Source organism: Tiliqua scincoides, chromosome 10 (assembly GCF_035046505.1).
Source record: "Tiliqua scincoides isolate rTilSci1 chromosome 10, rTilSci1.hap2, whole genome shotgun sequence".
NCBI lineage: Eukaryota > Metazoa > Chordata > Lepidosauria > Squamata > Scincidae > Tiliqua > Tiliqua scincoides.
The window spans coordinates 16,816,768-16,836,009 of NC_089830.1; the positions used below are offsets into that span (position 1 = coordinate 16,816,768).

At 46.1% G+C, this 19,242-nt stretch overlaps 1 protein-coding gene across 1 annotated transcript in view; it reads left to right on the plus strand.

Moving 5' to 3' along the window:
• Nucleotides 1-7,208: 7,208 nt before the first annotated feature.
• LOC136661684 (discoidin, CUB and LCCL domain-containing protein 1-like) overlaps nt 7,209-19,242 on the plus strand; it is a 49,679-nt gene continuing 37,645 nt past the window's right edge. Inside the window, exons 1-2 of the mRNA XM_066639057.1 lie at nt 7,209-7,316; nt 14,800-15,021. Coding sequence (XP_066495154.1) covers nt 7,229-7,316; nt 14,800-15,021 — 310 coding nt within the window. The 5' untranslated portion in view covers nt 7,209-7,228. The remainder of the gene's footprint in view (nt 7,317-14,799; nt 15,022-19,242) is intronic.

The following is a 19,242-nucleotide window of genomic DNA, read 5'->3' on the forward strand; positions in this document are numbered from 1 at the left end:
CATCATCAAGCAGGAAAGTGAAGTGATGTCATTAACCTGGAAGTGCTGTCAGTGGCTGGAAGTGACATCAAGCAGGAAAATGAAGGGATGTCAGGAGGTCTGGTCTATAGGGTAGAGCTACTATTACACCCAAAGATCTAATCTGAAGGTCGCCTGTTCAGGATCACCAGAAGTCCCTGGAGTGGCAAGACCTTGACAAGCTGAGCAGAGCTCTTTTGGGTGAGAGCCAAAGAAGCTAGCTCTGAAGCTCTGGAAGGAGACGGCAGCCAGAATGTGACCAGACAGAAGATCCACCTGGAATGTACTCAGTTCTTGAAAGATAGAACTACTCTGTTCATTGTAAAAACTCTTTGGGTGGTTTAGAGAAAGCCTACCCATGTAAATTGCCTTGAATAAAGCCAAATCCATTGTCCATAAAGGGGGTATATAAATGCCTGGTGTTGGTTTTGTGTGTATCCTGGAAGTGATGTCATGGACAGAAGTGGCATCATCAAGCAGGAAAATGAAGTGATGTCATTTACCTGGAAGTGATGTCATGGCTGGAAGTGACATAATCAAGCAGAACAATTTATAACAGCCCCCCCCCTTGACAAAATCAAATCAATTGATTAAGTAAATTTAAAGTTTACAACAATAAGGTTAAAAATTTATTTAAACTAAAGAAGAACCCTCCCAAGCAGTTGATCTGTTTTTAAAAAAATTCCCCAAACATCCCAAAGGCTACCATCCTATCCACACTTACCTGGGAGTAAACTGCATTGACAGTAAACTGCATTGACAGTAAACTGCATATGGTTAAAATCATATAGATTTGTGTTTCTCAACATTTGTCCTCTACTGTACCACTTCACATGGTCCACCTATTCGAAGTACCACTGGAAGTAACGGGATGACATCACTGCCACCTCTGGTTTGGGAGGCCAGATACAATATAACAAACACAAGTAAGAGAGAGGCTCAGGGTGAATGGGAGGATTTTTTTGAGCATGGGAAAGCATGCTTTGGAACTCTGCCCGCTGAGCCAAGCCTCCTCCTGCTGCTTGTTGGGTAACCCCTGGTAATTGGGTAAGAGGCACTTTTTCAAGTGGGTGCTCCTTTTTTTAGCAGGGGGAGAGTAACTGGCCCACCTCACCCCAGCACTGTCTGTCCTAGTGGCTATCTGCTGGGATTCATTTGCATCTTTTAGATTGTGAGCCCTTTTGGGACAGGGAGCCATTTAGTTATTTGATTTTTTCTCTGTAAACTGCTTTGTGAACTTTTAGTTGAAAAGCAGTATATAAATACTGTTAATAATAATAATAATAATAATAATAATAATTGTTGTTGTTGTTGTTGTTGTTGTGTCGTGTTCCTGGTCTCGCTGCCAGGCAGCAGGTGTCCAAGGGTCCCATAAGTACTGCCAGACACTACCTTAAGTATCACTGGTGGTACCTGAACTACTAGTTGAGAAACACTAACAGCCCAATCCTATCCACATTTTCCTGGGATTAAGCCCCATTGACTCTAATAGGACTTACTTCTGAGTAGACATGCATAGGATTGGGCTGTAATATAGATATTAACCTGTTAAAAGTACAGATCTGTATCATTTCCCCAAATGCAGTCAGATACCATGGTAGCATCAAATCTAAGATATTAAAAATAAAATGCACATGGAAATGAATGGGAACCCACCTGAAATCAGCATAATTAATAATAGACTGAAATAACTGTGTTATATAATAAATATGTATAGTAATTAAATATATCAGTATATAATTATTATGTCTATTCACCATTGTTTTAGAGCAGGGGTGTCAAACTCATTTCAAACAGAGAGCCAAATAGCATCTTGCCTGCAGAGGGCCAGTAGAGATGTCATTAAATAGGTCATAACAAAAAAAATAAGCACTTTTTATCACTTAGGAACTCATTAGCTGCAAATGACAGAAGAGAAAATATGCAAATCTTGACCATGTTTCAAGATATGGGAGAGCCCAATTCAGCAGTAACATCTCTGCTGCCCTTTCAGCAGTAACATCTCAGTGGTGCTCAGCAGCTGAGCCCGAGGACCAGATAAAAAAGCTTCCACAGGCCTCATCCGGCCCCCAGGACTTATGTTTGACACCTCTGTATTAGAGAATTATATTATTTGATAATAGTATTTTATAGATATAGATATATATTAGCATGTGTTGATATATATTAGTATGTGTTGACCTTGTTGTTTAATCAAGCCTTCTGACTTCATGGCCTTTTTAACATCTTTTATACATCTTTTAGTTGCTTTTTACAGGCTTGATTCCTCTAAGTACTGCTGTTTTATGCTCTTTTATTCTGACTTTTATCTGACTACTGTTTTTATGGGTTCTGCTAATGTGTTTTTTAATGTGTTTTTATCTGTTTGTGAAAGTATGTTTTAATCTGTTTTATATGTTGTTAGCCGCCCTGGGTCCCTTTGGGGAGAAGGGTGGGATAGAAATAAAGTTTTATTATTATTATTATTATTATCATTATTATCATTATTATCATTATATAATGTAATAACTGTTTACATGTGATAATTTTGTCTAATGAAAAATATCACTGGGAACATCTCATGTCTACTGAGATGTAAATCCTATTCAGTTAAATTAGATTTACTCCCAGGTAAATAGGATGTGTATAGGATTGCAGCCTGAAACTATGCTTATATCATAACAACAAATAAATGTATTGTTGTATAATATTAAAATATAACTAATTCAATGTCTGCACCAGTATCTGAAGGTATGAACCTCCAGGAATTAATAACATGACATATGATGTGGGGGAGAGTTTCCAAGAATAGCTTAATGGCCCAATCCTATCCAGCACAGGAGCAGCAGTACTAAATGGCTATCTAGTTCTAGAACTATAGACAATACCTTGATACCTCATGGTGTATGTGTGCACAGTGCTGGTGCCAGATTGCTGGGAGCCCTGGGACAAAACCCTGCAAAGGCTGCCTCCTGGTGCACTAGACAGTACTGCCGCCATTGATAGTGAGGGTTTAGGGGTTGGCCCAGATAGTGGCCCCCAGCCAGTGTACCACCTGACCAACCTTTGATGCCTCCCTCCTTTGCAAGTGTGTTTGTTTAATTCTCTTGGATGTGCCACTCTCTGAAAATTCTGTCCTTTGCTACATTTTTTTTAAATCTGTCACTTCAGCTTGCAATTGTTCCTTGAAATCACAACTGCGTTTCTGAAGAAGGCCAAAGCAGACATCTCTGAACTCAAAATGTTTTAAAGTGCCCTCCACTCTGTCATCCCCTTGTTTATTTACATTACAGTTTTATGTTTATCAGTATCTTGCTGGGGCCCACAGCCTGTTTGTCTACAGTGCTATTAGTTTGCTTTTGTGATTAAATGTATCTATTCAGTGGAGCAGCAAGCTCAGTGGAGAAGCAATAACAGTGACATTCTGTGCAAATGTATACAAGATAAGCGAAGAGGTTATGGTTCAGCAGCAATAACTGGTGATAATAACACAACTTTCCTAACTTTGCAGTGCTAATCTGATACTTACAAGGGGGGGAACCTTGGTTATGTTTGAGACATAAACAAACACAGGCACCCTTGCTGATAAATTCTAAAAGAACAACATCCAGAGGTCTAGCCGTATTAGGGCGCAATCCTAACCCCTTAGGTCAGTGCTTTCCAGCACTGGCATAGCGGTAACAATGGGACATGTGCTGCATCCTGCAGTTGGGTGTCACTCACAGAGGCCTCCTCAAAGTAAAGGAATGTTTGTTCCCTTACCTCAGAGCTGCATTGCCCTTAGTGCTGGAAAGCACTGACATAAGGGGTTAGGATTGAGCTCTTAATCTGTGCAACAATAGCACACTAGAATCATGTTGCATCTTAAAGGCTAACCAGTGTATTCTAGCATAAGTTTCTGTGTGGAGTGCCATCCATTTCATACATTCATACATACATACATGATAAAGTGGACAGTAAGTTCACAAAATAACTTAATAGCAATAAATTAGGTAGCCTTTAAGGTGGGACAAGACTTGTTTTTGTAAATTCCAGAAAGGAAGCCCTGAGGGAATAAGTTTTCAGTCAATAAATTTTACTCTGATTTTATTGGTTTTTGAGTATTTTTTAAAATCCATTTTGATATAAGCAAAGTAGAGAAAGGTGAGGCATAAATTGAATGTCCTATCTAGACAGAATATGTATGGGTTCCTAGAAGTTAAGTCTTCTAAAAACCACTTATGATGACCAATTTCACGGCCGCATGATGGCGCCAAAGGCCACCTTGGCCCCTTGATTGTCCGCACCAACATCTGTTTTCAGGAAAATATGCCACTGCCAAGTTTTTAAAAGTGGCTGTTTAAATAGACACTGCCAAGTATTAGGCATGAAATGGAAGGAATTTCTGGAAGAAGGTCTCTCATAGCAGTAGATGTCTTGCTTTGGTTCCAAGGGAGGCATGTTAAAAGCAGGCGCAGATGTCTGTATTGACTTTCTGTAGCTGTTGGTGCACAATTTGAGGTACTGATTTTGACCTAGAGAACCCTAAATTGCCCTGTATCTTGACAACATCCTGCCTTTTGCTGTCCCATCACGACCATTAAGATACGTCCCTGTGGAGAAGGTCCACATTAATAGCCATCCAGAAGGAGTGATTGTTGGAACTGTATAAAAGCATTGTGAGGTCCTTTAATTTAGATTGCTTTTTGTCTACCAGACTCAGCTTTTTCAGGCTGTGAGATTTTACCACATTTAGTTTTTAGTTTAGATCTTTAAGGGGCGAAATCCTAACCCCTTATGTCAGTGCTTTCCAGCACTGTCGTAAGGGCAATGCAGTCAGAGGTACGGAAACAAACATTCCCTTACTTTGAGGAGGCCTCCATAAGTGGCACCCAACTGCAGGATGCAGCACATGTCCCATTGGCACCGCTATGCCAGTGCTGGAAAGGGGTTAGGATTGCACCCTAAGATTACTTTTATCAGCGGTGTTCATGTTCACTTATAAACTGCCTAGGTCTTTAAGGATGGATTGAGATATAAAACACAGAGAGCCCCTATAAGTCCTGAGGCATGGAATGTAGTCTGACAAGGGGAAGACTGCAGCAGAAGATGTTTGAAATATACATACTATACCACTTCAACAACAGAAGCAATTTATGTAGCATTCATAAAGCAATTTATGTAGCAAAATTAATGGGAAAATGATTTCCTGTCCTTAAGGACTCACGCTAACATTTAACGAAAAGCACAAATGACACCAGCACACTGGATAAAACATGGTGCAGTGGGTGTCAGTTGCTATCACTTCACGACCAGCCCAAGACCTCCTGGTGTCTGAAGTGGCATGCCAATTGCTGCCTTCCTTTACCTGGTAATGTGCCAGTCTTTGCAATTCCTTCTCCCTGGATTGGAATAGTATGAAGGAGAGTGGTGGGCTCTGGCTCAGCAACAGCAAGTAGACTGAGTAGCCTTCAACAATCTGCTGCCTAAGGTGACCACCTCAGGATGGGATGGCCCTGTCTCCCCTTGCTCAATATAAGAAAACGACCACTTAAAAGGTGCCTCTCCAGTTACACAGGCCTACAAACTTGAGGGTCAGAAAAGTTTCCCCCAAACTTTATGGTGGTTTGATATGAATTTGGGGGTGCAGATTCAAAAAATGGCATCCATTTTGCCCTATCATGTCTAGTTTTGGAGATATAGTATAGCCTCATTAGTGAATGGTTCAAGTAGCTTCCTCATGAGGAAACCATGGTGTAGGCTTCCTCATGAGGAAGCTGCTTGAACCATAACCTAAAGAGGCTATGCCGTGTCTCCAAAACTAGATGTGATAGGGCAAAACGGATGCCATTTTTGGAACCGGCACTCTAAATATACCCAGGAATTGGTGTAATGCTTAAGGAAGCAAAATGTGTGTTGGCCTGTGTTATCAGGGTAAATGGAGATATGGATAATGATTTGATTGATTAAAGAAGATAGATGGATAGAGCCATGGGCAGTAGAGAGACAGACAATGGACACAACATAGACCATAATCAGATAGGCAAAGTAGAGAGAGATAGATTAGATCAGTGGTTCCCAAACTTTTTAGCACCAAGATCCACTTTTTAAAATGACACTGTATCAAGACCCACCTAGCTTTACAAGACTTTTAAAAAGTGATCTAGAAAGAAACATTTGTTTATTTATTTATAAGTAATAATAACCAGAAAAAGATCCTCAAACATTTATCTGCCTCTATTTTCACATTCTTGCAAACTGCAGGAACTCAGCTCCTTGCAGGGCAGTTAGCAGCTATCTTACAAACTGCAAGAGCCAAGTTCTTTGCAGGGTAATTAGCAGCTACAATGTCTGATTTTTTTTAATAGCCTCAGGGCTTGAAGCAATTAGTTTTCTGATCTTTCCATCACCCTTTAGTGACCCACCAAAAATCAGATTGCAACCCACTAGTGGGTCCCAACCCACAATTTGGGAACCACTGGATTAGACAGATTAGTGGTTCCCAACCTGTGGGTCCGTAGCTCCCCATTGGTCAAGATCCAATTTTTGGTGGGACGTGAAACTGATACAAGGCAGATTAGGCAATGTGCATCAAGGGATAAACACCCCACTACTGGGGGGGGGGGGCACTGCTGCCCAGTCACCGTCGTAGCTACAGAGGCTTGAGAGGCAAGTAAAGTGAAACTTTGTGGGTACCACAAGGTTTGGGAACTACTGAGAAAGTTGATTAGATAGAATCTGAAAGTGGCCTCCATCCCACTCGGAGTTCAGTGTCAAGTGGAGGTGTGCGCGCGCGTGTGAGAGTTGCAGCTCAAGCCTATGCATGTCTACTCAGAAGTAAGTCCCATTATGGTCAGTGGGGCTTACGCCCAGGAAGGTGTACATAGGATTGGAGCCTTAGGCGGCAATCCTACGTAGTACAAACTTTCGTAGGAGTAAGGCCCATTGAAAGCTACAGGACTTACTTCCAAGTAGACATGCACAGGATTGCACCCAGGTCCACCCCACTGCCCAAACTTTCCACTCCTGCTGCTCGGGACCCCCAGGTGCGCCCCCCATCCCATCCCATCCTGCTCCCCTCTTCCACAATAGGACAGCCAGCAGCAGGGAAACCTCCCGGGCGGGACTAGTAGCCGAGGGAGGCTTGGCGCCTTCCAGCCAATCGGGAGGCGGCGACTGGCTCCGGGCGCTGCGAGGAGGCGCCGCTGCTGGAGTTGTCCAGAAGGGGGGAGAGGCACCCGCTGCGAGGACGATGCGCGCCCGGCTTGGCGCCCCGGGGATGCTCCAGCTGTTCCAGTTGCTGCTGCGCCTGGATTCCTGGCCAGTTCGCGGCCAGAGGGGTAAGGAGCGCACCTGGGACAAATGAGAGGCGGGGGGGGGAGAAGAAGCCACCCACCCCCACCACCAGCAGCCATGCCCAATGGTTCGAGCAACCATTTTCAACCACCGTGCCATGGCACATTGGTGTGCCGCGAGTGGTCCACAGGTGTGCTGCCGGAATTTGGGGGAAGGTCATTTATTAGAAGGGCCAGTGGGGGGTGTGAGCCCCCCCCCCACCGGCAGCATGATGTGCCTTGTCAGTGGTCCAAAAGTGTGTGCCCTGACAATTTTAGTGCCCTGTCAGTGTGCCATGAGATGAAAAAGGTTGAAAATCGCTGGGTCAGAGGCGGCACCAATCCCCGGCAATTCTTCAGGTAAGCTGGTGGGATGGAGAGAAGACAAGCACCCCTTGAGGAACATCTGGCTACTGCTGTCTAGCACATACCCTGCTGTTTATCCCTTAAGGCAGTGGTCTTCAGCCTTTTTTTCATGCCACGACCCCAATAAATAAATAAATGAATAATGAGCCTGGGGACCCACTGTTGATCTCACCCCCTCTCAGGACCCTATCTGCCCACCCCCACCAACTCCTCACCCATTTCACCCTCCCAGCACTGTTCACTGTAGCCAGATATTCTTGTTAGAGAGACAGCAGAAAAGCCTGGCACTGGTAAAAGCTATTGAAGCAGAACTGCTAAGAACTTGAGCAGGACTGGGACACCGTCTCCTGGTCCCTGAAGGGGTGCATCAGATGCCTCCCCCTTTACTGGTGGTGCTCTAACCAGTAGCCTTCAACTTTTTTTCAATCCTGTACGTTGCCACGACCCATAACTGAGGTTTTGTGACCCCATTGGGTCCCCAGCCCCAAGGTTGACCAACACTGACTTATGGGAAAACTCAAGAAAGATGAACTGCCTCTTACTTTCGATTGCTACATAGGAGGAGGAGGGAATTAGCAGTGCCCATATCCTGGAGAGATAAATGCAAGAGCCTCAGAAGAGTTCTCTCTCTCTCTCTCCCCCCCCCCATCACAGAAGCTGTACAACAGGATACAGGTCAAGGGTATGTGTGGAGCAACCCTGAGCAAGACCTGCTTGTGGATGAGAAGGCACAGATTCAGTTGTGGCTTGGGAAAGTGGTGGATTGGCAGGAAGTGCCCTATGCGCCCTGTGACTGCCACAGTAGTGGACCTAACACTTTTGGGGTCCTGCAGCTTGAACTGTTATGGGGGTTCCTTTGCAACCAGCAACAAGATCTGGTTAACCACTGTTATCTTCTTCAGTGGGGTTGTTCCACAACAGATCACAATTTTTCTTTTTCGAAATTAACCACTACTGTAACAGTAGACTCTAAATCAGCCATTTTCAACCACTGTTCCGGGGCACACTGGTGTTCTGCCGTGAATGGTCTGCAGGTGTGCCGCGAGAGTTTGGGGGAGGGTCATTTGTTAATAGGGCCAATGGGGGGTGTGAGCTCTCCACCAACAGCATGGTGTGCCTTGTCAATTTTAGTACCTTGTCAGTGTGCCATGAGACGAAAAAGGTTGAAAATCACTGCTCTAAATTTTTAAGTAATGTGCACTAAAGTTGCTTCTGCGGCCCCTCCAGGATTAGGGGCCCTGAAGCTTAAGCTTCATTTGTTTCATAGTTGATTCCCCCCCCCCCCCCGGACTGCCACCAGGCTCTGGATAGCAATCAGGAGAAGGTAATTGTGATGGTTGATGATGATGGCAGAAATGTTCTGGGGGGCAGAAGCCTCAGTCTGTACCATCCCTTCCCATCTTGATTGCTTTTTAGCTTGTGGAGCGTGATTGAAGAGTGGAAAGCATGACTGAGAGCCTGCAGGAGCATGAAACCATCCCCTGGGTAATCCCCCTCCCCGCCCTTCCTGTTCCCTCTCCAGAGCCTGAAGTTCACTTTTGCCAATACTCAAGCCCTCTTCTCCTCCACACTTCCTGTTCTGCTCCATTCCTCTCTTCTTCTTTTTTCAAATCGAGGATGTGCAATAGCAGCAGCTGGCACACCTCTGGTTCAGGGGAGTGGCATTTGGTGTGCTGCTACATGGGTGCCAAGGGATCTTGGACCCATGCTCCCTGGACCTGTAGCAAACAAGAAGCTGAACTCCTCACATTCAGCTACTCTTTCATAGCACGAGACCCCAGGCTCTAAACCCGGCAATTCATTCCCAACACCGCCCCAGTCATATCACCCCACATCTCCCAGCCTTGCTGCGCGTTAATATCTGACCCCAGAGAACATTGGCAAAACTGGACAGATCCATGAAAGTTACTAAATGTTCCCAGCTGTGGTGACTCTTCTCACCCAATAGGCTGAATATATGGAAAGGCTTCCATACATTTAGGGGTGGAATTCTAACACAAGGAGAAGGTTAGCTAATGAACCATTCTGGGCAAGAAGTTGGAAGGTGTGTGCAGACATCACATGTGCCTGAGAATTCTCCTGCACAACTGCTTGATGATAAATTAAAAATACTAATCAAAATTATGTTGCTGGTGGGCAACATTCATTACAGTGGAGAAGTAATGGAGCATTTGAGGGGGTGGAATGGGAAACATATCAGGGGAGAGAGGGGGTGGATCTAGTGACACCCAGACACGACAGATCCTATTCCCCATTTTTCAGCCTGCCCTACCCCCAGCTCTCCCCAGACTTAACGCCAGCTGTAGATTGCAGCATAGCTAGTGTAAGTCTGAAGAGACCCATAGTTTCATCAGGGGGTTTATGTATAGGTAAGAAAAAAATACTTCCCCTTAAGTCTCTCAGGTCTCCTGATTGTCCCGTCCCCCCCACCATAGCACTCCCCACCATAGCATGCAGTGCATGCCTCTGTGGTGCACCAGCATGATACAGTGTGACGGGGGTTAGAACTGGACTGTAAGCCTAAGAATTGTTAGCTTACAATTCTGTAAGCCTGTGAATTGTTCCTCATTGGAAATCTTCAAGCAGAGGCTCCACAAGTACCTGCTAGAAATGCTCTAGTAGGATTGCCTGCTACAGGCAGGGGGTTGGACTAGATTACCTTTTAGGTCACTTCCAACTCTATGTTTCTATGATTCTATAAGATGCACATCAAATGATTGCACATTATTTTGTTCAATTTAGTTCCATCAATGTACATGCCAGTTTACACAGAATGAGAGGTCTCAGCCCCAAGGGGTTTATAATCTAAATAGTTGCAACAGAGGAAAGGGAGGGAAATAAAGCTTGGGGGAGGAAGCTGTACTCCTCTCTCTGTCTCTGTTGTGTCTCTTATTAGATCTTATTAGAGGAGGATAAAAATCTGCTGAATAAACAAATGCAAAATATACTGTTATCAGTAGCTGTGGTACACTTTACTTTGTTTTTATTTAGCAAATTTATTATTTTATTTCTTTTATATTTCACATTTTTATACTACCCTTCTTCCATGGAGTTCAGTTTCTTCCCTCTCTTTGTCCTTGCGACAACCCTGTGAAGTAGGTTAGGCTGACTGGCCCAACGTCACCCAGGAAGCATCTTGACTGAAAGGGGATTTGAACCTTGGTCTTCCAGGTCTAAGTCCAACTCCAGAACTGGCTCTTCTCACCCTCTGTTCTGAGCAGCTTCGACCTGCTTTTCCAATTGCAAATATTTCTGTCCCAAAGCGGCTCACAATTTAAATGGCTGGGGGATAAAAGAGACCAAGGGCCCAGGGCTATCCCACTTTCTAGCACCAATGCAACCACAATGCACCCCAAAGGTAAGGGAACAAATGTTCCCCTCTTTAGGATGATGTGCACACCCCCATTGGCATGACTACATCAGCCAGTGGTGGACCTGACTCCTCTGCTGCCTGGGGCACAGAACTGCAACTCCCCCCCCCCTGGAGACTCACTAAGCTGTACAAAGACTCACATGATGTCCCCATGCACTTCAAAAGCATTCTGAAGCCTCCACAGTGCCATTAAACAGTACTTCCGGCCACTTTGGAGGCCTCAGAAAACTTTCAGAGTTTCCAGGGATGCAGTGTGGGGCCTCTCTGGCCGATGTAATGGCCCCAGAGAGCTGGGGGGCAGAGGCGGAAGCAGCGGCATGGCAGGCATGGTGGTGCCGCCCCACAGTCATGGCACCAAGGGCTTTTGCCCCCTGACCGTCCTCCCCCCCCTGCAGAACCACCACCGACATCAACCCTGAAAAGTTGTATAGGATTGGTCCCCAAATCATATTTATTATGGTTAATGTTGCCATTGATAATAATGCAGATATTAATATTGTATCCTGATGCGTGTGTTTTTGTCCAGTGCCATTACAAAATGTTAATTCATAGCTCTGTCAGGTCCCATTTCAGTAGACACTGGAACAGATGGGGAGAAAACAGAAACTGCCTTTCTGTGGAGCTGTCCCATCCTTACCATGCTGAGCCAGTGCAGTGATGATATGTGGATGGGCTTCGCATCACTACTGAGAATCAAAGCCAATGAATTACATATCAACCTACCAATACGCCCACTGCAGGCCACAGTGGCCACAGGAAAGCATTCCTGGTCTTTAGAGGTTTTATGTCTAAGCCAAGGGGGAGCATTTTTCTGCAGCATCTGTTCTGTTTTGTCTTTCCTGCATCCTGTTGAAAGATATGCTGGTAGGAACTTGCTGACCAACATCAAAGGGTTTTCCTGCTGAACAGGGCCCAGAAAAAGAAATTTTGTGACGTGTGAGTTAAACACACTTAGATCTGCATTGCAGTGTCTTGAAAGGGGCTTTGGCACTGATGTGTCTCAGGAATCAGGATTTCAACACTCCCTGGGAATTTCCCCTGTAACATTTTGGGAAAAGGTCCTCAAGGCCAGACATGGAAGCAGACTTGGGACAATATTTTGTATCTGACTCAAGCCACAAGAGATCTTGGGGGCAAGGGCAAGAGGACCACAAAAGTGCACAAGGAAGATAGTACCCATTAGGAGAGCCAATAGGAGGCTCTCCTGAGGTACTCATTAGGAGGCCAAGGGTAGACAACACACAATGCTAGAGGTACGTGGCTGGATATGACCACGTTTTCCTTAAACATAAAGGCAGTTTTGGATGGGGTTCTCCATGGGGAGAATTTCACTTTGTTGAAGGCAATGACCTGGAGTGGTGAGACAAAGCATGCGGCCTCCCCAGGCCTCAGAAAGCATCCCTTGGTATACAGAATTTTCCTACTCCAAATCTATCCCTCAAATCACCCCACCGGAAAACAACCAGGCAGTTCTTGGGCTGTATTTTTCAAGTCCTCACCGATCAACTTTCCCTACAAACGCTTACCATCGTCCATGCGGGATGCAGATGGAGGCAAATTCTATTTATTCAATGTTATGTCTCTGTGCATTTGCTTAGGATAAAACAAAAATATTCTATAGACACAAGAAACGTGTCTTATTTCTTGCTTCATGCAGTAGATATAAGACATAAGCTGATAAATCAGAAAAGCCAGCAACTTGTGGGATCATAGAAAATCTTCCAGTCACCACTTTTGCCAAGCAGATAACCCTCTCTCTCTCCCGGACCCTTGATTAAACTTTAACCCTCGGGCATAATCTCATTCATCTGCATCTTTAGTCAGTAGGGAGTTGTAGTCATAAAACCAATTCTCGTAAATCCCCTGCTTCCCAACCAAAGGAAAATTACGCTGATTCCTCCTGCTCGACCGATTACTAAAAATGAAGTGGATGAAATGACTGGATAGCTTAAGGCAGTGATTGTCAACCTTTTTCATCTCACAGCACACTGGTAAGGGGCTAAAATTGTCAAGGCAATACCATCAGTCTTTTGACAATTGACAAGGCATACCAAATGGCTGGTGGGGGGCTCACATTTCCCAATGCCTTAGTAATAAATGACCCTCGCCCCAAACTCCCATGTCACACCTGTGGCACACTGAAAATTGCTGGCTTAAGGGAACTGAAAACAGACCTGAAGGGTGCAATCCTAAACCCTTATGTCAGTGCTTTCCAGCACTGGCATAGCAGTGCCAATGGGATGTGTGCTGCATCCTGCAGTTGGGTATCACTCATGGAGGCCTCCTCAAAGTAAGGGAACGTTTGCTCCCTTACCTCAGAGTTGCATTGCCCTTATGTCAGTGCAGGAAAGCACTGATATAAGGGGTTAGGATTGCGCCCAAAAGTTCTTTCCGATCCAATACATCATGTGTAATGCAATCATTGTCAGGCTGCAGGAGGGGACTGCTCCAGGTGGTTGGGTTCTGAGACCCAGAACCCAGGGCTGGCTCATTCATGAGGCCAACAGAGATGGTTGTCCAAGATGGCTCTCACCTCCACCTACCCATCCATCTCCACTGCTCTTCCCACTTCATGATTTCAAAAAGGAAGAGGGACGTGGGAGTGGAGGAGGTAGAGTGGTGAATGAGAGCACTGCAGATCCTCCAACATTGTGTCTCACATTAGCCCACCACTCTCCTCCACACTTCCTCTTCTGCTTCATTTTCCTCTTCCTTTTCAAATCCAGGGAGGAGGTGTGGCAGTGGTGGCTGGTGCATCCACTTGGTACAAGGGGGTGGCATTTGGTGTGCTGTCCCGGTGAAGAGTTCTTGGGCCAAGTTTGTCTGGGAGAGCTGACTGTCAGCCCAGGATATGGAGACAGGGGTGGAGTCCAAACAGGGAGGTTTAGTTGTAGAAAAAGTTAAATCAGGATCCAAGAGAGGTGGACAGGGCAGGTGCGTAGCCAGGCAAAAGGTCAATTTCTGAGGCAGCAGTACTGGAGGGGAAGGACCAGAAAGACACTGAGGAGATGTCAGGCCCAGCCGGAGACATGGTGCAGAGGTCAAGGTCCCAGGAGCAGAAGCTAAACAGACTGAGGAATTAGCTCTGGTGCAGGGTTTACTGGTGTGCTGGGGCTGGCCAAGGGGTTGAAGCAAGCCGGAACCTAAATCAAGAGACTGACTGAGAGAGGTGTTTTCAGTGAACTGAAACTGAATTCAAACCTAAAGCCTTGAATTCAAAGTGGAACCAAACTACTAAGCCGTGAAACATGGTTTTTGAAATAAGTGGTTCGCTAATTGGATGGTCAGCTTTCAATAGTATGATGGATGTTTTCTTTCTCTGGTGCTTGTCCGGTTGTGGACATTTTGCATGTAAAATGCAAAACTTTAAATATTCAAAAATTGAAAAATCATTGTTTTCTTGACATAGATGGTTACTGTGTTCATTTTGTAAAGTTACCCTGCAAACAAAAACTTCAATATCTGTGGATATGAAATATGTCTAAACCGATTCAAAGTGCCTCTCCGTAACTTCTGTTCTACAAATCAGGTTACACCACTCATGGTTTGAAGCGGACCAGACCATTCTACCCCTTCAGGACTCTGCTGCTCCTGACCATTTCATTCTGTTGCATGCTAGACCTACCCTTAGTCTTGACTGCAGCTTCCTCCTTTCTGTTCAACTTCCCTAGCCATTTTGAGACCGTTGACTAATATGATACACAGTACTGAAGACATGTATGTACCTGATCATATCTCATTTCCTTCCAGGGGATGGTTGTGGCCACTCAGTGCTGACACCTTACAGTGGGACTCTGACCTCCAAAAACTACCCAGGCACCTACCCCAACTTCACATCCTGTGAGTGGAAAATTCACGTGGCTGTGGGGAGCTACCTCAGCCTGACCTTTGGTGACATGGACATTGAAGCCTCAGAACAATGTAAATCAGGCTTCTTATTACTCTTTTCTCCATCTGATGGTTCCAGCTATGGTAAGGACGTGCTTGATTTGTTTTTGTTTTTTTAATGGTGACAAATGCAGAAGTAAATGCATGGAAAGCTGAGGCCAGGAATGGCAGTGCACCTTGCAATGGGGTTGGGGAGGTAAAATGATGGGCGGTGCAATCCTAACTTGCGCTGGAACCGGCAGGCTGACTGGCCTGTGCTGTATCCAGTACGAGTTTTGGACTGGTTGTGGCCCGGCCCAAGGCAAGGGGAAGTAATTCCACTTACCCCATGTAGAGCTGCAGCAGCCCCCATGGGGCTACTCAGATCTGTGCCACCTGTGGCGCAGATCCAAGCAGCCCCAGACAGCCCTGGGCTGCCCAGGGATGGCGATAGGATCTGGCCTAACATCCCCCTTTCCCTCCCAGCCCGCCCATGGGCCCACCTGCCACCCACCCTGGAACACTTCCCCCCCCCCGCCCGCCCTCCCAACCCCTGCACTGGCTGTGCTCAGCCAGTGCAGACTCACCTGTTTTCATTGGTGTGGAGGCTGGATTCAGCTTCTGTGGTCCCACGGCACACTGACATGGCACTAAAATGGTCAAGGCACACCATCAGTTTTTTTGCCAATTGACAAAAATGAGGTTCACCTCCCACAATGGCCCTACTAATAAATGACCCTCCTGAAAACTCTTGTGGCACACCTGCAGACCATGCATAGCACATCAATATGCCACAGCAGAGTGGTTGAAAATTGCTGCTGAGTGGTTCTTACAAATATTAGGTGAGTATGTAAACCTGCGTTGTAGCTTGCTTCCTCTTCTCTTGCAACACTGCATGTGCTGCAGGTGGGGGAAATCACATGATGCGCTGCTCCTGCATGGAAAAAAAAAATTCTGCCTTGGGCTGTATGAGTTTGAGTTGATGCATCAATCCATTAGGGCACCAGCTGAAGCCTTGCACTGCCAAAACTAGCATTCTAGCAGTGCAACACCCTTTAGGGCAGAGTAAAAGCAGGGCCACTGCCATGTGCTTCCAGGCTGCTGCCACAAATGGGCAGTGGCGCTGTGCATGTAGCAGCTGATCCAAAAGTCTACATTGGAGCTGGTAAGTTGGTGGTGGAGGCATGGCATTCATGGGGAGGGGATGTTTCAGGGTGGTCTGGGGGAGAGCAGAGGTGGGGAGGATGGATCTTGGTAGCATCGGCATGTACTAGAGCTTATGCCCTTTTTCCCAGGCCGCCCCTCTCCTTTCCCTCCTTGGATGTATGCAAGCAAAATGGCTGGGATATGCTCAAGGAGACCCACAGGTGATTGGGCAGCCCGATCTTGTCTGATCTCGGAAGCTAAGCAGGGTCAAGCCTGGTTAGTACTTGGATGGGAGACTGCCTAGGAATACTGGGTGCTGTAGGCTTATACCATAGTCTTTCGAGACTGAAGGTTGCCAACCAACCAGGGAGTAAGTAAAAAATATTGTTATTGACTGGCTGTCCAATCCCCCTCCCCACCATTGGATGCACTGGGAACTCAGCCAGCACAACTGCATTGGCACCAAAGGATTGGGCAGTAAGTTTACAAATGAGAAAACATAAATAGTTCTAAGAAGTTCAGATTTGCTGTGGCTTTCCCAAATAGAAATGACAACCAATGGAGACCCTCTGCAACAGGGCCAACCTAAGACCTTCCAGCATGTGACCTGGGATGTCAAATGCTTCCCCCCAACCTGGTGATATGACAACCTCTGGTCCTCCCACTCCCTGGATTAGAAAAGGAAAAGAGGGACCGAGTGGAACAGGAAGTGTGGAAGAGAGGAGATGGTGGCCTAGAGCAGGGGTGTCCAAAGTTTTTGGCAGGAGGGCCACACATCATCTCTCTGACACTGTGTTGGGGGAATTAATTTACATTTAAATTAATGTAAAGAATTAATTTACATTTAAAATTCTTAATGTAAAGAAATAATTAACAATTAAAATTTGAATAAATTTACATACATTTACATTAATGAATATATTAAAGATGAACTTATATGAATGAATGAAGGTTTGCAATAGCTCAAGACCTATAAAAGGTCTTGCCCAAAGCAAGGCTGGCCTTTCCTTTGCTGCTGCTACTGCATCACAGATGTGAAACAGCAAGCGGTGGAGGAAGCCCTCATCCCACAGCTCATGCAAGTGGTCAAACATTTGCCTTCATGCTGTGTTGGGCCAGTGCAGGCTCCAACAAATCTCCAGAGGGCCAGAGGCTCATTGGAGACTGGGGGCTCCCTGAGAGCCGCATTGAGAGGCCTCGAAGGCCACATGTGGCCCCAGGGCTGGGATTTGGGCACCCCTGGCCTAGAGCATTGAAGACTTTCTAGATAACCACTTGCCTCCTCCTCACATCCTCTTTCGCTTCATCCCCCTGTCCTTTTCCAGTTCAGGAGCTGGAGGAAGAGCAGTACAGATGAGTGGGTGGACCAAGATGGGCATCTCCCATCAATCAGCTGCCTGAGGCGACTGCCTCAGTTGACCTCACGGATGGGCCGGCCCTGTTATGTAAAGTTGACTGAGGGACCACTTTAAACTGTAGGGAACGATCCAACCCCGCTTCCTTATTCTCCTTAAAATGGGAGTCAATGAACTGTTATGTGTTTTCCTTCTTTGATTTCTTTGAGTATTTAGCCAGATGAATGACTACCCTGCAGACTTCAGACGTCACACTGAGGGAGCACAAAAGGGCCTTCTCTGTGCTATCCTCTGGCATTCCTAGATCCTTGTCACTTCAGTGCCTCCTTGTCTTGCAGTTTTCTTTCTGCCATTTGCTATATTTAGCTCGGCTTCCTCTTGGTGTGGCGGAGGGGGGGGAGGCTTGTCCACCCTTCCTTTCACCCCTTGCCTCTCTGCCTCCATCACCTCCCATTCCTGGCAGAAGGCCAAGCAGGATTCTGCGAACAGCATTACAGGCAGGCATTTCCAAAGGTCAGCCTTTATTTCTTCTTTCCTCTCTCAGCTCCCACTCTTCTCAGGTCTATCCAGTCCCTCTTCAACCCATTAAATCTCTCCCAGGAAATCCCGAAAACATTTCGGCTCCTGCTCCTCAGGGGCAAACTGAATGGATTGGCAGACACATCTGCTCCTTGTGTGAGCTTCTTCTCTGCAGTCCATTTCCTGCACAGAAAGAAAAAAACTAGATTTTTTTTTACCCTATTCTTGCCTAGATCATTGAACGTTGCCCATTGCACCCCTTTGGAGGTTACATCTCTCTATCCACTCTGTCCACCCCCTGCATAATTTTGTATGTCTCAATCATGTCCCCCCTCAGGCGCCTCTTTTCTAGGCCGCAGAGGCCCAAACGCCGTAGCCTTTCCTCATAAGGAAGGTGCCCCAGCCCCGTAATCATCATAGTCGCTCTCTTTTGCACCTTTTCCATTTCCACTATGTCTTTTTTGAGATGCGGTGACCAGAACTGGACACAATACTCCAGGTGTGGCCTTACCATCGATTTGTACAACACTATTATAATATTTGGGATCAGAGTTTTCCTTCTCTCAGATGAGCTGCCTTCCCAGGCAGACGAGTCCCATCTACCCGGTGGCTGTTTAGTCACCTCTTACGACAAGTACAGCCAAACTGAGGGCCTATTCTTATCCCAAACCTCCACTGCCTTGTGGCTACATCCTGTTATGGAAAAGGCTTCAGGAGTCATCCTCGAGGCAAAATCCGGAGCCGGAGTCCCTGAGGCAGTTCATGGCTGAACACAGTTATGTTCTGGCAACTCCTGCGACTTCTGGCTGGAACCAACCGTATTGGCCTCTGCCTTTCCATTGGACCATTTCAGCAACGTGGAGAGGGGGGATTTGCTGCATGGGTAACAGCCTGTCCTCCATACCTACTTCACGCAGGCTTCACGCACTGGAGAGGACACTCTGTTCCAGAACACTATTCAGAGCGTGATACCATAGTCTTCCGAGACTGAAGGATGCCAACATTATATTAGCTGCTTTGTTCTCAATACCTTTTCTAATGATCCCAAGCATAGAATTGGCCATCTTTACTGCCGCTGCACATTGGGTCGACACTTTCATCGACCTGTCCACCACCACCCCAAGATCCCGCTCCTGATCTGTCACAGGCAGCTCAGAACCCATTAGTCTATATGTGAAGTTTTGATTTCTTGCCCCAATGTGCATGACTTTACACTTACTGACATTGAAACGCATCTGCCATTTTGCTGCCCATTCTGCCAGTTTGAAGAGATCCTTCTGGAGCTCTTCACAATCGCTTCTGGTCT